Source organism: Mobula birostris, chromosome 6 (genome assembly GCF_030028105.1).
Source record: "Mobula birostris isolate sMobBir1 chromosome 6, sMobBir1.hap1, whole genome shotgun sequence".
Lineage (NCBI taxonomy): Eukaryota > Metazoa > Chordata > Chondrichthyes > Myliobatiformes > Myliobatidae > Mobula > Mobula birostris.
The window spans coordinates 184,254,873-184,273,607 of NC_092375.1; the positions used below are offsets into that span (position 1 = coordinate 184,254,873).

At 42.3% G+C, this 18,735-nt stretch overlaps 1 protein-coding gene across 3 annotated transcripts in view; it reads left to right on the plus strand.

The window, feature by feature from the left end:
* ttc21b (tetratricopeptide repeat domain 21B) overlaps positions 1-18,735 on the plus strand; it is a 101,356-nt gene that overhangs the window by 68,217 nt on the left and 14,404 nt on the right. For all 3 annotated transcript variants that reach the window (XR_011886454.1, XR_011886455.1, XM_072262042.1), the window contains 3 exons: positions 4,176-4,286; positions 7,290-7,371; positions 18,353-18,503. Coding sequence is in view for 1 of the 3 variants with exons in the window: in XM_072262042.1 (XP_072118143.1) it covers positions 4,176-4,286; positions 7,290-7,371; positions 18,353-18,503 (344 nt within the window). In the remaining 2 variants the exon portion in view is untranslated. The remainder of the gene's footprint in view (positions 1-4,175; positions 4,287-7,289; positions 7,372-18,352; positions 18,504-18,735) is intronic.

Consider the following 18,735-nt stretch of genomic DNA (forward strand, 5'->3'; position numbering starts at 1 on the left):
GGAAGTAAAGCTTTGCATAATTATGCTGAGGCCATAGCTGGATTATTCACAGTTTTAGTCACCTTAGTATAGAAAGATCAAGATCCCGTCGCTCTCTGTAAGGAGTTTGCATGTTCTCCCTGTGACCGTGTGGGTTTCATCCAGGTGCTCCGGTTTTTTTTTCCACAGTGCAAAGACATACTGTTGGTTGGTTAATTGATCATTGTAAATTGTCCCATGATCAGGCTAGGATTAAATCGAGTGGTTGCTGAGTGGTGCGGCTTAAAGGGCCAGAATGGCCTGTTCCATGCTGTATCTCAATACACAAATAAATGATTGATTAATCTGATTGATTAATTGTGTTGGCGCGTGGCCAAGTGGTTAAGGCGTTCGTCTAGTGATTTGAAGGTCGCTAGTTTGAGCCTTGGCTGAGGCAGCGTGTGTGTCCTTGAGCAAGGCATTTAACCACATATTGCTCTGCGATGGCCCCAGTGCCAAGCTGTATGGGTCCTAATGCCCTTCCCTTGGACAACATCGGTGGTGTGGAGAGGGGAGACTTGCACCATGGGCAACTGCTGGTCTTCCATACAACCTTGCCCAGGCCTGCACCCTGGAAGCCTTCCAAGGCACAAATCCATGGTCTCATGAGACCAACAGATGCCTATATAAATCTGTACAGAGTACAGGGAATATTTGCCAGAATGTTTTCTGGGATGGAGTGTCTCAGATGTCAGGAGAGGCTGGATAGGATGGATTTCTTTTCCTTGGAGCAGAGAAGGCTGGAGGTGCATTTGATGTGCAGAAAAAGAGAGGGTATCAGTAATTTTTTCCTAATAGCAGAGGTATCCATAGCCAGATGGTATGTGTATAAGATGAGTAAGAGGTTTAGACAGAATATAAGGAAGATTTTTGTTTCTACTCAGAGGGTGGATGGGGAAGGGTCTTGGAATGCAGTGGTTGAGAGGATGATAAAAATAAACTCTCACAACATTTAAGATTGGGGGCGTAGTGAACCAGCGAAGAAGACTATCAAAGCTTGCAACAGGATCTGGACCAGCTGGATAAATGGGCTGAAAAATGGCAGATAGAATTTAAGACAAAAAAGTGCAAGGTGTTGTACTTCGGTAGAAGCAACCAGGTTAGGTCTTAGCAGGTGGGGCAACAAAGAATGCAGTAGAACAAAGGGATCTGGGAAGACAGGTCCGTCATTCATTGAAAGTGGCGTCACAGGTAGGTAGGGTCAGAAAGGAAGCTTTTGGTATATTGGCCTTCGTAAATCAAAGTATTGATAGATAGATAGATATACTTTATTGATCCCGAGGGAAATTGGGTTTCGTTACAGCTGCACCAACCAAGAATAGAGCGTAAATATAGCAATACAAAAAACCCCAAACAATCAAACAACAATATGCAAACTATGCCAGATGGAAATAAGCCCAGGACTAGCCTATTGGCTCAAGGTGTCTGACCCTCCACAGGAGGAGCTGCAAAGTTCGATGGCCACAGGCAGGAACGACCTCCCGTGACGCCCAGTGTTGTATCTCGGTGGAATATGACCAGGATTGCACCATCCGTTGTTAACCAGAACAGCAAGCCCCCAACTCCTTTATACTTACCGATCTCAGTGCACTTCCGGTTAACCCAAACGGTCTGGAAGCCCTCCATGGAAAAGTTTTGGTCAGGTATGTCCTTGTGCAGCCCCGTTTCAGTAAGACACATAACACTGCACTCCGGAAATATTCTCTGACTCCTGGCTAGCACCGTCAACTCGACCATTTTATTACCCACCGAACTCCTCTTCTCCATAAGTACAGAAGATGGGATATTGAAATTGTTTAAGACATTCTTGAGGCGTAATTTGCAGTATTGTGTGCAGTTTGAGTCACCTACCTACAAGAAAGATGTAAATGGGGTTGAAAGAGTATGGGACTGAAGGACCTGAGTTATGAGGAAAGATTGAATAGGTTAATACTTTATTCCTTAGAACGTAGAAGATTAAGAGGGGATTTTATAGAGGTATACAAAATTATGAGGGGTATAGATAGGGTAAATGTAAGCAGGCTTTTCCCACTGAGGTTGGGTGGAACTGCAACTAGAGGTCAAGGCTTAAGCATGATGATAAAAAGTTTAAGGGGAACATGGGGGGAAGCTTCACTCAGAGAGTCGTGAGAGTATGGAACGAGCTTCCAGCGCAAGTAGTGTGTAGTGCATGCAAACTGGATTTCAGTATTTTAAAGAAGTTTGGATAGGTACATTAATGGTAGGTATACGGAAGGCTATGATCCCGGTGCAGGTTGATGAGAGTAGGCAGTTTAAGTGGCTTGGCACAGACTAGATGGGCCAAAGGACCTGTTTCTGTTCTGTACTTTTCTATGACACTAATATTTATATGAACAGTTGAATCAATAAGGCATATATCGCAATGGATTCATTGCTGGGTGTCGGTACTTAATAGTTGGCATGGTCAGGGTGGGCGTAAGGTCCTATTCTGTCCTGTATTATTCTGTGAACTGTTTGACATGCCGCTGAAGGTACCAACTAGTTTCTAAGTTGATGTATTGGGCACATTGCCCTTTGAATTAGCATCTTATTAAAAGCCTGGATGGAAGTCTACAGCTGAATTGGCCAAAGTTTAGTTACTGCATTTGTATTGCTTTTTAGTTGATACGACTTGCAGGTACAGTTTTGAAATTGCCTGTGCACCATTTTCTCTATCTGTAATAAACGCTGAGTACGATTGTAATACACAGAGAAAGAACATAGGCTTGTGGTATGGGCAGATAAATGACAAATGGGATTTAATATAGGTTAGGTATATTGAGGGCAGGAATGAAGTGAGACTGTACATATTAAATAGTATTTACGTAAATTGTGTGAATGAATAGTTTGGAGAGCAGGTTGAGAATTAGGTTTGAAAGGAACAGTGAATTTGGACATTGCCTCCAATTTACAGAATTTGTGGTGAGCAATACTTTTAGAAGTGGCACATTCAATATGAATAATATTGACAGGAAAATTGACAAGATCTTCATTAATACATAGGCAATCCTTTCCTCCCTTGTTATACTTCTCACTTCAGTACAAAGAGGGCTCTTGACGCTGATTGAGGGTTGATTGATTCTGCTGCAACTTGGACGTACATTTCTAAAAGGGATGGAAGTGATGAAAACTTGATAGTGGTTATCCTGGGATTCCCTTGGATGAACCAGCAATAAGCTAGAGAGAACATTGATGTACTCTTGTACCTCAAATTCCTTTTGAATACTTGAATCTAGGCCAATGTTCCACTTCCGTTTCCAGTAAGATGGCGGCACGTTCGATTGCAGCAGTTTCTCTGGGGTCAACCAGAGGAGTTACCGTCTATTATAAATGTATTTTTTATGATTATAACTCTGCTGGACATTAATACCTTAAAGTACTGCAAGTGTACCCCATCAGTGAGTTGCTCACTGGCAGAGAAACTAAAGGAGCTAGACGGTGCGGATATGCTGCTGCATGCATCAGAGAGGAGTCGGAGGAGTTGGTTTGTGAAGGCAGTGTGCAGTCTAACAGCCAGTAATTGTCTTAGTTGTTTTTCTTGTGATCGCAAGACCCTGTTGAATATTGTTTATGTAGGATGCTGCAAGTCTGATTTATTGGTGGACAGCGGGAGAGCTGTGTGCCCTCAGTCATAGTGAGGACTTGGCTTCAAGTTGCAATGTCGCCTGTTTCCAGCCGCCCAGGACAGAGGCGTTGGAGTCGGTGCGCTCCACCAGAGACTGTGTGGTGTGGCGTTGGTACTGTGCCCCCCGCCCCCCATATTTGTTCGTCAGAAGACAAGAAGTATTGTGTTCGACTGCAGGCTGCTACAACATTCATGGACTCGGGGCTTTGGATTATTTTGTGTGACTACTTTACTGATATCTTAAATGTGTTTGTTTTCTTATATATGTGCTTTGTGCTGTATGTGTATTTGGTACCTTGGCCCTGAAGTAATGCTGTTTCATTTGGCTGTATTTGTGGGTATTCGTGTATGATTGAATGACAATTAAATTTGAAATTGAATGTTGCTAATTATTTGATCTTGTAAAGTAGCGAAAGGATACTAATGCTGTTTTCCTATGCTCCCAAATAAGTTCCCAATTGTGTATATTTGTGGAATAATATATTATTATCCTCCAAATATTTTGTTATGCTGATTTTTGTTTCTGATTTAGGTGATGCTGGAACTTGCTCGTTTGTATCTTGCTCAAGACGATATTGATGCTTGTCAACATCAATGTGCAATCCTGTTGAAAAGTGACCAAGATAATGATGCAGCTACCATGGTAAGTAGAAATAAAAACACACTGCTGTAATTGACACATTCAAAGCAGATTACAGACAGCCCACACTTTATGGCAGTTTGGATGATATGATCTGCTCACATCTGGAAAAGCATAGACTTATTCAAGAGAATTAGTGTGGCTTTGTGCAGACGAGGTCATGTCTTATAAACAGGGTTGAGTTTTTTGAAAAGGTTAACTGAAGGTTGAGGTCAGTTCAGCAGGTGTTGTAGGTATGGACTTTTTAATAACACTTTTGCTAAGTTGCCTCCTGGTAGGCTGATAGAGTAGATTAAGTTATGAGTGATCCATGGAGACTTGATACATTAGCTGAGCCAGAGTATGGTAGTAGAAGTGTGTTAATTTGACTGGTGTTCAACAAGGATCAACGCTGGGACCTCAGCTTGTTTACTTGGATAAAAATATAGGTGGGCACATCAATTATGGAGAAGACAAAAGACGGCCCTTACAGATATTGAGGAAAATAATGGAAAGGATTCAGCAGAATATGGATCAGTTGGAAATGTGACAGATAAATGGCAGAAGGAGTTTAATCTGGACAAGCTCAATTGTAAACAAAAAAGCATACAGTGAATGGCAGGGCCCTTAGGCACATTAACATACAGAGTGACGTTGGAGTGCACATCCATAACTCCCTGAAAATGTAAATACAAATAGACAGGGTAGTACAGAAAGTGTACTGTCTATTTGCCTTCATAGGTCAGGGTATTGAGTATAAAGTTGGGAAGTCATGTTGCAGTTGCATAAAACTTCGGGTAGATTACAGTCTGTGCAAAAGTCTTTAGTACATGTATATAGCTAGAGTGCCTGAGACTTTTGCACAGTACTGTATTTGTCAACGTTGTGTGGTGAGCAAGTTTGTAAATCTGGCGGGAGCAAAGAATGTTGGGAACGGCAAGGGTGGAGTGCGGCAGGAGGGGTGTGGGACAGGTGGCAGAGAAGGAGTTCCGGGGCGGGGGTGGCGTGGATGCAGACACCGCCCCCCCCCCCCCCCCGAGACACAGGTCAAGGTCATTTCATTCCAAACAATTGGTTTATTGATCATTACAGCATATCTCCCTGGTGTTTCCCACCTCCTCCCCTCTCCCTTCTCCTTTTCCCAACCATGATTCCCCTCTCCCTGCCCCTTCCTACTCTGTCCACAATAGAGACCCATATCAGAATCAAGCTTATCATCACTCATATACGTCATGTTTTTTTTCGACAGCAGTACAGTGCAATACATAAAATTATTACAGTACTGTGCAAAAGTCTCAGGCACCCTATCTATATATTATATGTGCCTAAGACTTTTGGAAGTACTGTACATTTGCATTTCTGGCCACTGAATTACAGGATTGATGTGGAGGCTTTGGAAGCGATTCAGCAGGAATATTGCCTGAATTAGACAGTATCAGTTAATCAGGAAAGCCTGGACAAACTTGGATTGTTTTATCTGGAACACTGAGGCTGAACTGTGACCTGATAAAAGTTTTTAAAATTAGGAAGCGCCAGATCTTTTTTCCCCCAGGGTGCAAATGGCAAATACTAATAGCTATAGCTTTAAGGTAAGAGGGGAAGTAGATTAGAGAGGCAAGTGTTTCTTTTTCTACACAGTGTTGGTTGTCTGGAGCATGTTGCGAGGGGAAGTTTAATAGGCACTTAGACAGGCACAGGAAGCAGCAGGGAGTGGAGGGATATAGATTGCGTGCCAACAGATGGTATTAGTTTGGATTAGTATCATGGTTGACGACAATATCGTGGACTGAAGAGCTTGTTCCTTTGTTGTATCGTTCTATATACGAAGAAAACTCATGCAGTTCAAACATCTGTAATTTGAAAGCTAATGAAAAATGTTCCAAATTGAGATATTTCACTTTCAACATTGAAGCTTTAGTTCTGTTGAGACACTAAAACTGGTGGCTTTAGAAGTCTTTATTCAGCAAAACAAGCATGCATCATACTGGAGACACTGTTGGAAGAAGAGGCCTGCCTGACCCAATATTACATGATATTTTTATATGCTAAAGATCAAAGATTGACAGCAGGATAATTCTATAGTTACAATGTATCCACAATGCTTCCTTTAAATTACATATCATTTTCAAACACCACCATCTTCACACCCACACTCCAGACTCCCAAAATGAATGTTAATCCCCACTGACTCTGGGCTGCATTCGTGCCCATGCAGGCATCTCAGGTCAAATGGAGTGTTTGTTTGCAATTGACCCCAACCTGCAGCTTCAGGAAGACCATTGTTCTGAGCTACGTTTTAAATTCAATCTGCAATTCACATACAAATCTGAAGACTGGTTGCTGTTGAAATTAATATTTGCTGTATACCCTAACTTTTGACTATGCCCTATTATTTCTATGTTCTGTTGACCACTTGATGAGTGTTTACATAAGCAATCCAGCATGTGAAATCATGCCACTTGTAATCTCAGAATACAATTAGCAAAATTTCTGACTTTTATAATTGGTAACAAGAAGAAAATTGGAAAATATTCATGGTTAACTATTTATTACTTTACAAACCAGATTTTCAAGGCACATGACTAGCCCTGCCTAAAGCTCAGTTGATTGTTAAGTGTTGCTGTGTGCTTTGTGATCTGTCTCTGATAGCTTTTTATTGAGTTATCTTACATATTGCAAATGTGAGTCTGAAGTAGAATTTGCAGTGCAATCTGAAACAATAGTTAGAAATTCCTCCTGCATAGGACAGAAAAATAAAGTTAATTTAAAATCATCTTTAACATGGATGTATTTATTGTTGGAATATGATTATTCTGCTTGCAATAACTTGAGTTTATGGCTTTAGCATATGGTATCAAAACAACAGATTATGTCTGTGATGTCTTATATAACACTATTTTCACAAAACCTGCAGTCATCATTATATTCAAGGAGATTACTGACAGATGTGTTTTATGATCTTAAAACATTTAACTTTCATTCTCCATATAAAATTCATTCTAATCTAAGTCATTTTTGTGTTAATAGATGATGGCTGATTTGATGTTCAGAAAGCAGGATTTTGACCAAGCAGTATTTCATTTTCAACAACTTTTAGAGCGCAAACCAGGTAAATATAGCAGTTTAGTGTTTTTAAATTTATGTCTTTTAAAGTAGTCAGTATTAAAATAATACCAAAAAAATGAATAATATCTATGGGACTGTCATTAATGTCTATTCTAAGAATGAAGAAGAAGAAGAAGGGAAATTGGATCAGCAAATTTGCTGATGATACAAAGATTGGAGGTGTAGTAGACAGTGAGGAAGGTTTTCAGAGCCTGCAGAGGGACTTGGACCAGCTGGAAAAATGGGCTGAGAAATGGCAGATGCAGTTTAATACCGACAAGTGTGAGGTATTGCACGTTGGAAGGACAAACCAAGGTAGAACATACAGGGTTAATGGTAAGGCACTGAGGAGTGCAGTAGAACAGAGGGATCTGGGAATACAGATACAAAATTCCCTAAAAGTGGCGTCACAAGTAGATAGGGTCGTAAAGAGAGCTTTTGGTACATTGGCCTTTATTAATCGAAGTATTGAGTATAAGAGCTGGAATGTTATGATGAGGTTGTATAAGGCATTGGTGAGGCCAAATCTGGAGTATTGTGTTCAGTTTTGGTCACCAAATTACAGGAAGGATATAAATAGGGTTGAAAGAGTGCAGAGAAGGTTTACAAGGATGTTGCCAGGACTTGAGAAACTCAGTTACAGAGAAAGGTTGAATAGGTTAGGACTACTCTCCCTGGAGCGTAGAAGAATGAGGGGAGATTTGATAGAGGTATATAAAATTATGATGGGTATAGATACAGTGAATGCAAGCAAGCTTTTTCCACTGAGGCAAGGGGAGAAAAAAACCAGAGGACATGGGTTAAGGGTGAGGAGGGAAAAGTTTAAAGGGAACATTAGGGGGGGCTTCTTCGCACAGAGAGTGGTGGGAGTATGGAATGAGCTGCCAGATGAGGTGGTAAATGCGGGTTCTTTTTTAACATTTAAGAATAAATTGGACAGATATATGGATGGGAGGTGTATGGAGGGATATGGTCTGTGTGCAGGTCAGTGGGACTAGGCAGAAAATGGTTCGGCACAGCCAAGAAGGGCCAAAGGGCCTGTTTCTGTGCTGTAGTTTCTATGGTTTCTATGTTAAGAAGAAAGCCCTAAACTCCGAGTGGAGTCATCAGGACAACGTCATGATGGCATTTTTCTTTTTAGCAGGCTTTCTTATTTTTACAAGGCCGAGTTGCTAGCTCGACGCTCAACCCAGCACGGATAGAAAGTGTGCAAGGGAGCTGGCTGGATTCGAACTCGGGAGCCTTCGCTCCGAAGTCCAGCGCTGATGGCACTACACCACCAGCCAGCTATTCTAAGAATATTGACAGTAAATTATAAAATATTGCTGACTAATTAACGTGAAATTCACCAAGGAAGTAGGTACGATGGGTGATTGATACGTTTGTGGCCTAACGTAGAAGGAGTCAATTTTAGAAAACCTAGCACATTTACTTGTCAACATAGTCCCCTCCTACATTTACACACTTTGTTCAGCGGCCGTGGAGCATACGGATCCCTTCTTATTAACTTCAAACTTTCTGCATAATCACTCAAAGAGTTGAATTGCACGTGCATGTAACGAGAGCTGTATAACTCATCTCCTTCTACCTTAGGCCACGAACGTATCAATCACCTCTGCTGTGGACCACCCTCTGGAAGTCCAAGACGCCGACTTCTACAAAGAAGGGATCCGTATGCTCCACGACCGCTGGACTAAGTGTGTAAATGTAGGAGGGGACTATGTTGAAAAATAAATGTGCTAGATTTTCTAAAATTGACTCTTTCTACTTTAGGCCACAAACTTATCAATCACCCCTGGTATACAGGGCAAACAGTAGGAATGAACTTTGCATTAAATTTGATAGCTGAGGTATGTTAATAGTTTGAGACAACCACTGATATCCATCTGATACAATGAAAACTTACAGTGCCTCTAAAAAGTATTCACCCCTCCCCCCCCCAGGAGTTTTCATGTTTTATTGTTTTACAACATTGAATCACAGTGGATTTAATTTGGCTTTTTTTGACACTGATCAACAGAAAAAAACTTATGTAAAAGTGAAAACAGATCTCCACAGAGTGATCTAAGTTAATTACAAAAATAAAACAAAAAATAGTTGATTGCATAAGTATTCACTTCCTTAAATATGACACACCAAATCATCACTGGTACAGCCAATTGGTTTTGGAAGTCACATAATTAGTTAAATGGAGAATCAGCTGTGTGCAGTCAAGGTGTTTCAATTGATTGTAGCGAAAATACACCTATCACTGCTGGTGAGTCAGTATTCTGGCAAAAACTACACCATGAAGAGAAAAGAACACTCCAAGCAATTCCGCAAATCCTGGGGGAAAATTTGATGCAGTCTGCAAGAGAACTGCAACGAGGGAGGAGATTTATTTTCCAGCAAGACAATGACCCCAAGCGTAAAGCCAAAGCTTTAAGACAACGAAGTTAGTGTCCTGGAAGGCCAAGTCAGAGTCCAGACCTCAATCTAATTGGGAATTTGTGGCTGGACTTGAAAAGGGCTCTTCACTCACGACCCCGATGCAAACTGACAGAGGTTGAGCAGTTTTGTAAAGAAGGATGGGGAAAAAAATTGTAGTGTTCAGATGTGCAAAGCTGATGGAGACCTATGCACACAGTCTCAAGGCTGTAATTGCTGCCAAAAGTGCATCTACTAAATACTGACTTGAAGGGGGTGAATACATATGCAATCAATTATTTTGTGTTTCATATTCGTCATAAATTTGTACCAACTTGGAGAAATGTGTTTTCGCTTTGACACGACGGAGACTTTTCTGTTGATCGGTGTCAAAATCCACTGTGATTCAATAAAACAGAAAAACATGAAAACTTCGGGGGGGGGGGTGAATATTTTTTATAGGCACTTTAAGGGTCTGGTCAGTATCATGTTGCCTGTTCCTATTGGGGCAGGAGCAGTATTTGGGAGAGGAACAATGAAACTCATGTTTTTATAGTACAGGCAACACACATCAAAGTTGCTGGTGAACGCAGCAGGCCAGGCAGCATCTCCAGGAAGAGGTGCAGTCGACGTTTTAGGCCGAGACCCTTCGTCAGGTTGTTTGCGTTTTTATAGTACAGATAGCTTATAAAACTATATTCATTCAGTTATTCCCAATGTAGATCAAGCATACAATGGATTAGATTTTAAAAAAAAACCTGGATTAATTAACAGGATGATGTAGTCCACATCACACAAATAGGACATCAAAAGTCAAAATAATATATTTTTGCCCTCTTCTAAAAATTAAACTTACTTGTGTTATCTCATTTTGATGGGAAATATGAATCAACCTTGCACAGGGCAAAGATATGCTACCTGACTGCACTTCTGGTCTCAGGATCCCGAATTTAAATGCCATTCGCCTTTATCTGTCAGTGTAAGAGCTATGTATCTATTTTCTGTCTGTCTATATTGTATTATATGTTGCGTGTTTATTATGAGTAATTTGTCATTTGGCTTGGGGCGTTGGAGAAGCGAAGAGTATAGTTACGTATTCATGCTTTGTCTTTCAGTTTAGTCTGGTTAGAGCAGGGTTTGGCCAGGGGAATTATATTTGTGTTGACTGCTAGCATTTAAATCGCTTAATAACTTTAACTTTTCCAATTCATGTTGGAGTGATTTTTGGGTTTAGGTCATTTATATTTACCAAATGACTTTGGCTACCAGTCTTCTGGTCCTTGTCAAGTCAAGTCACTTTTTATTGTTATTTCGACCATAAACTGCTGGTACAGTACACAGTAAAAATGAAACAACGTTCCTCCAGGACCATGGTGCTACATAAAACAACACAAAACTACACTAGACTGAGTGAGACAACACAAGGCTACACTAGACTACGTAAGGCAACACAAAAACTACACTAGACTACAGACCTACACAGGACTACATAAAGTGCACAGAACAGTGCAGGGCAGTACAATAAATAATAAACAAGACAGTAGATGACAAATTACGATATAATAATAAAATGATGTAGATTTCAGTCTGGGTATTGAGGAGTCTGATGGCTTGGGAGAAGAAACTGTTACACAGTCTGGTCGTGAGAGCCCGAATGCTTCGGTACGTTTTGCCAGATGGCAGGAGGGAGGAGAGTTTGTATAAGGGGTGCGTGGGGTCCTTCCGATGATCTTCTCAGCTGACCTCACTATCCGCTGCAGGGTCTCGCGATCTGAGATGGTGCAATTTCCGAACCAGGCCGTGGTGCAGCTGCTCAGGATGCTCTCGATATATCCTCTGTAGAATGTGGTGAGGATGGGGGGGTGGGAGATGGACTTTTCACAGCCTTCGCAGAAAGTAGAGACGCTGCTGTGCTTTCTTGGCTATGGAGCTGGTGTTGAGGGATCAGGTGAGATTCTGTGCCAGGTGAACACCAAGAAAATGTATTGTGGATTTAATTTAGAACAATGCGTTTCTAAAAACTATGGATCCCAGTCCAGACGATGCTGGCATCTATGGGATGGATGCGAATCAGAAGGCGTGAAGTTTGTATGTAGTTTCAAAAGAAAGCATTATGGAATTACCCTTTGTATTTAGCAAATAAATATTGAGCCCCACATTGGGCCAGCAGACCTTTCCACCAAAAGCATCTCCACATGATGCCTGCTGTACCTTGTTTTGTTGAATAAAGAAGCTGCTTTGCATCTACCAGTCATTCTCTTTGGCGATTTCATTCACGCAACAACATTTGGTGTCAGAAGTGGAATACCTTCATGACCTATCATGTGGCCAGCGATCTTAGCAGTCTAAGTGGGTGAGTATTTCTAAATTAGTACTCACACTTAGACCTGTCCGGGTCGGTGGTACACAGGAACACGAGGTATCACAAACGAAGAAAAATGAGCTGGTAGATACAAAAGTAGTGTGTGCGAGTGCATGTGTGTTTATGTAAGTGAGGAAATTGCGCGTTAACTTGGTGAGACGAAGCCACCAATTGCGAAGGGTGGTTACCAACCGTTCGGGACGCCAGAGTTCGGGGAGCTGCGTTGTAGTGTATAAGTTTTGCAAGTGTGATGCAAAGGAATACAGCAGGCATCATGAGTTCAGATGTTCAAAAGTGGTGAATTGAGGAGTACATGCTCTGTGGTTTTATGTATGTGCTGCTTAGCCGTCTTGTATATTTTGCGTAGTGTGGAGATACTTAAGTGAGAGGTTTTACCCAGATGTATCTGTCAGGATGGCACCTATTGAGATCAAGCAGCATCAGGCTGAGAACCCTGATGATCCAAGCCAGCTCTTGAGCATGATTACGAACATTCATAAGCCCTTCATCCCAGGGAGGAACAGAGCATTTTGTCTGAGTTGCCCTCGCTTAAAGTTGCATGTGGGAATTTGGAATTCTGGCGTAAGCTTGAGGAAATGGTTGAAATTCACCGGATGCACCCTAAAGATATACACATGTTGGTAAAAGCAAAGTACCCAAGGAATATGTGGAACAGTATGGGCCAGGGGGTGCGGGATGGTACCTAGGCAACTATCGGGAGCGCCAGCAATGAAGAAAGATATCGCTCTTTTAAAGGGGAAGTGAGGCAGCGACTGGGGGGAGGCGAGAGTGACTGGGGAACAATAATGGCAGTGACTCAGAGAGCTGGTGAGACAGCCACAGATTATGCACAATGTAAATATTGAGCGTATGAGGAGTATTCTGGGAGGACCAAGTCTTCCTGAAAACGCTGAAGGAAGGCCTGAGCTCAGCCAACCAGGAAGTTTTAGATTTAGGCTTAACGGTGTGGTTGACCTCCTCTGCGATAGTTTTGTCGGCCAGTGAGATAGACCAAAGAAAGTGCAAGAGAAATTGCTAAGTGGCTATAGTGGATGCAGCTGCTGTGATGTCCCAGAGTTTGTTTTTCTTGCCGGTAGCCAGGGCACGAAGCAAGGAATTGCTGGAATAGACGTGGGAGGACAAAGGTATTGATATGCTACAGGTGCGGCCTGTTGGGACATGGTTGGAGGCAGTGTCCAAAAAAAAGGAAAGAAATACAGGTGAACATCACAGCAGACACACAATCTCCCACCCCATCGGTGCCCAGTCTGACCAATCTGACTGTCGATCAGATCAAGGAGCTAGTAAAGACGGCTCCAAGGTCAGAAAAAGATGTGGCGGCGGGCCCCACTGCCAGCGTTGGTGACCCGCAGATGTACACAACAACATTGTTAGGAGGATGGCAATGCAGTATGTTAGTGGACACAGGCATCGGTATCGATAATAGACCTACCCCTTGCCAACAACCAGACAGGCTGTTTATATTCTGGGAGTAGGAGGAAAAACAGTGAAAGCAGAAAGAAGCGAGTCGCAAATACTCGAAATCGGGGGAGTGCAGCTTCCAGACTATTTCTGGGTCTGTCCAAATAACGAGGGCACTATCCTTGGAATAGACATCCTAAGGGAAGCAGGGTCCGTTATAGATTCAGGAAAGGGAGAAATAATATGGACAAGTCAGGAGCAGCGAACATGTACAACCAATAGAATACACAACCTGGCTAGCATAGTCGCAGCCACCCCGGTCATTAGAGACTGGAACCAGCAGTGTGGGGTAGACGCAAGCGAGATTGTGGCCAAGTAAAGATAAACTCAGTTAAAATAGAGGAGGGTCTGTATAAACCCCATAAGCAGTACCCTATCAAAACTGGCGCACTGACCGCTGTTCAGGGTAATTGAAGGAACTAAAACACCTGGGGATACTCAAAGAGACTCACAGCAACTACTAACTCGGCTATATAGCCAGTAAAAAATCCCAGTGGATCATATCCTTTCACAATAGGCTATACCGCCCTTAAGACCATGACGAGGTTGCATCCCATAGTGGTGGGCCCTGCAACAAACCTGAATGGCCTGTCTCCAGAACATAAAGTTTTTCCAGTCCCTCCAAGGGCAGATGTTACTGCGAATAAGGCAGCAGAGAAACAAGAGGCAATTAAAATTGCAAGTGTGCAGGAAGAAAGGACAGAAGCCAGTTTAGTAAAATTATATGAAGAGGTGGAGTCAGAAGAGAAGGAGAAATGGCGAAGGAAGGAGGGACCAGATGGGAGCTGGACACATGGAGGGGAAGGAGTCGTGGCACCACCATGCATTAGGCAGATACTGCTGAAGTTATATCATGGGGTGATGCAACAGGAGAGGCAGAACATATTCATGACCGTCCAGCAGGACTGGTGGTGACTAGGGATTGAGAAATTCTGCTGCCATTGTATCATTTGCACCTGGCATAATCCTGGTAAGGGCAGAAAGCTACAGCTGGCAGATCAACCACAGCCAAGGGGACCCTGGGAAGATACCTAGATGGACTTCACAGGGCCCCTACCCAAAAGCAAGGGGAATGCTCCTGTCAGGTAATTTTGGATCACTTCCCTGGGTGGGTAGAGGCTTTCCCAGGAAGGGACTGCACCACCAGCACCGTTGAACAGATTCTAGTTCAGGAATTCCTCCGAAGTTGGGGAGCCACAGTTAAGGTGGACTGAGATCAGGGAGCACGTTTCACAGGGGAAGTGATAAAGGAAATGTGCTGACTGTCAGGGATTCAACAACAGTTCCAAGTTCCCTACCACCCTCTCTGTTCAGGAATGGTAGAAAGGATCAACCGAACAATCAAGAACACCTTGGGCAAAACTGTAAGTAAGATGGAAAAGACATGGAGAATCCTGGTGAGATTACGAACAACCCCAAACTGCACACTGGGTTTCAACCCTTATGAATTATTGATGGGGCAAGCAATGCGACTCCCTTATGGGGTAACTATGGGTTGCTGTGAGCCCGGGGCTTACAGAGATGGAATGACACAGTATGTGAAAGACCTTTGTAACCAACTTAAATTGTTGAAGGACCAAGCAAAGCAACATCAGCGAATTGCTGATCAGAGAGAGCCAGAGGGAAAAGAGGTAGTTCTTCCGCAGCCCAGTGACCAAGTCATGGTGAGGGTGCTGCCGGAAAGGTGTTTGCCCCCAGGTGGATAGGACCACAGATGGTACTCTTAACCAATGATACCTGTGTCTGTTGGCAGACTCGGTGAGACAGCCAATCAAAACACTGGACTCAGGTTAAAGCATACGATTAACCCACTTGTTCCTCCCACAGACAGAGCTACGGATCAAGTGTACCTAGTAACCATGTAGTTACAGAGAATCTAAGAGAGGAACACCAGCCGGCCATACCAGACCTGACCACAGCTGATGAAGACATACTCGGAGGAAACGCAAAGGCAGAAGACCCTGAGAACCTGGCAGAAAACTGTGAATAGCATGCTAAAGTGTGATGATGATGGTACTCTGTAGTGAAGGCTGGTTGCTGAAAGTAGATAATTAGTTTAATAACATAGAATAGAAAAGGTATTGGAAAACAAATGGGGAGGGATTTTTAAGTTAAAGCAGAGACAGCAAGTTCCACAACTTCAATGGCATTTCAGACTGCACACGGCATCTGAAGGCAGTCACTCCCAGTCTGAATGAGGAGCTGGGCCCTTTCAGCAATCAGGCCACCAAATGACTGAACAGTTCGGAAGAAGGTGCCACCAGGGAGAAGTCCTTGCAGACATTGACGTAGAGACCACCCCAATCAGTTCCTGTACATCGATGAGCCTTTCACAAGGTCCCACATGGGAGGTTAGTTAGGAAAATTCAGTCGCTAGGTATACATGGAGAGGTGGTAAAGTGGATTGGACATTGGCTCAATGGTAGAAGCCAAAGAGTGGTAGTAGAGAATTGCTTCTCCGAGTGGAGGCCTGTGACTAGTGGTGTGCCACAGGGATCAGTGCTGGGTCCATTGTTATTTGTCATCTATATCAATGATCTGGATGATAATGTGGTAAATTGGATCAGCAAATTTGCTGATGATACAAAGATTGGAGGTGTAGTAGACAGTGAGGAAGGTTTTCAGAGCCTGCAGAGGGACTTGGACCAGCTGGAAAAATGGGCTGAAAAATGGCAGATGGAGTTTAATACAGACAAGTGTGAGATATTGCACATTGGAAGGACAAACCAAGGTAGAACATACAGGGTTAATGGTAAGGCACTGAGGAGTGCAGTAGAATGGAGGGATCTGGGAATACAGATACAAAATTCCCTAAAAGTGGCATCACAGGTAGATAGGGTCGTAAAGAGAGCTTTTGGTACATTGGCCTTTATTAAGCAAAGTATTGAGTATAAGAGCTGGAATGTTATGATGAGGTTGTATAAGGCATTGGTGAGGCCGAATCTGGAGTATTGTGTTCAGTTTTGGTCACCAAATTACAGGAAGGATATAAATAAGGTTGAAAGAGTGCAGAGGAGGTTTACAAGGATGTTGCCGGGACTTGAGAAACTCAGTTACAGGAAAAGGTTGAATAGGTTAGGACTTTATTCCCTGGAGCGTAGAAGAATGAGGGGAGATTTGATAGAGGTATATAAAATTATGATGGGTATAGATAGAGTGAATGCAAGCAGGCTTTTTCCACTGAGGCAAGGGGAGAAAAAAACCAAAGGACATGGGTTAAGGGTGAGGGGGGAAAAGTTTAAAGGGAACATTAGGGGGGGCTTCTTCACACAGAGAGTGGTGGGAGTATGGAACGAGCTGCCAGATGAGGTGGTAAATGCGAGTTCTTTTTTAACATTTAAGAATAAATTGGACAGGTACATGGATGGGAGGTGTATGGAGGGATATGGTCTGTGTGCAGGTCAGTGGGACTAGGCAGAAAATGGTTTGGCACAGCCAAGAAGGGCCAAAAGGCCTGTTTCTGTGCTGTAGTTTTTCTGTGGTTTCTTTTCTATGGAGAGGGTCTGTGGGTGCTCCTGGAAAGAAAGAGTTTCAGCAACCCAAGAATGAAGGGGTGAAGACAACGAATGTGAGTAAGCTGCAATCAGCCTGCAGGGAAAGAGCTGACAGGCACACGAAGGAAGCCGCATTTCTAAAGATTTGTTCAAATTTCTGGAACAACTTCTCTGCTTAACATTTCGTAGATCGCGATTAGGGAATGCTAGGGTAGATATCAAGGCATACAAAATTGTGAGGGGGGTGGTTTTCAGGGCAGGGCATACTTGCTGCCCTATTTGAGTAGATCCTCCTAGGTTGGCCTTTCCTGGTACAAATTTACTTTTGTCCAGGAGGGGGGCCAAGAGGAGGAACTGTTAGAGTGATTTTTGGGTTTAGGTCATTTACACTTAGCAAACGGTTTTGGCTACCAGTCTTCTGTTCCTTGAAAATGTATTGTGGATTTAATTTGGAACAATGCATTCCTAAAAGTTGTGGATTCCAGTCCAGACAATGCTGGCATCTGTGGGATGGATGAGAATCAGAAGGTGTGAAGTTTGTATATAGTTTCAAAAGAGAGCATTGTCGATACTTTGTAAATATGGAATTGTCATTTGTGTTTAGCAAATAAATATTGAGCCCCACATTGGGCCAGTAGACCTTTCCACTGAAAATGTCTCCATATGATGCCTGCTATACCTTATTTTGTCGAATAAGGAAGCTGCTTTGTATCTACTAGTAATTCTGTCCGGTGATTTCATTCACATAACAACAATTCGCTTAACACTAATTGAAATGTTAAGACGATTAGACCACTCATTTTGTTAAATTGCTAGTTATAGTTTCATTACTTTTTATCATTACAAGATTGTCTGTCTTTGCTGGTCTCTTAATAAAGGATCAAATGTACTTTTTTCAACTTCGGAACTTGCTTTATTTTGGAGCACATCATATAGTGTCAATCATCATGCTTATTCTCTGAGCGGTTTTGGTTTGTATTCGAGTAACCACTACAATCAGCAAGGGTTCTTAGTGTCTTCAGATACATCTAGGTACAGTTAAGAAATCACCATTCTTAGAAATTGATGTAAATCAACAACCTTCCTATATTATAAATCCTTCTTGTCAAATGGTGCCAAGCTTTCTGAGTAATATCTGCTCAGGTTATATTTAAAAACCACTTGTGTCTGACTCCCATTGGGATAATGATGAAAAATTATCAAGCTATGTTAAGTGGGATTCATGGATTTTTTTGTTTCAGATAACTTTATCACTTTATCACGTTTGATTGATTTGTTGAGGAGAGCTGGAAAACTAGAAGATGTTCCAAGGTTCCTTGATATGGCTGAAAAACACACTGCAAGACCTAATTCTGAGCCTGGATTTAATTATTGCAAAGGATTATACCTCTGGTAAGTTATCCTTTAATAACAAAAATTTTGAGATTAAATGATTACTTATGGTCTGATGATCAAATACATCTGGCATTGCACAAGAAGGATCAGGAAAAAACTCAAATACAAGTTAAGTTTGTTTATTACTGACATGAAAATGGTATTGAACTTCAATTAACAAGTATACCCTTTTTTTTTTATAGCATGGTTCCAGTCTACGTGTCACTTTCTTCATTATTGTTTTATATTC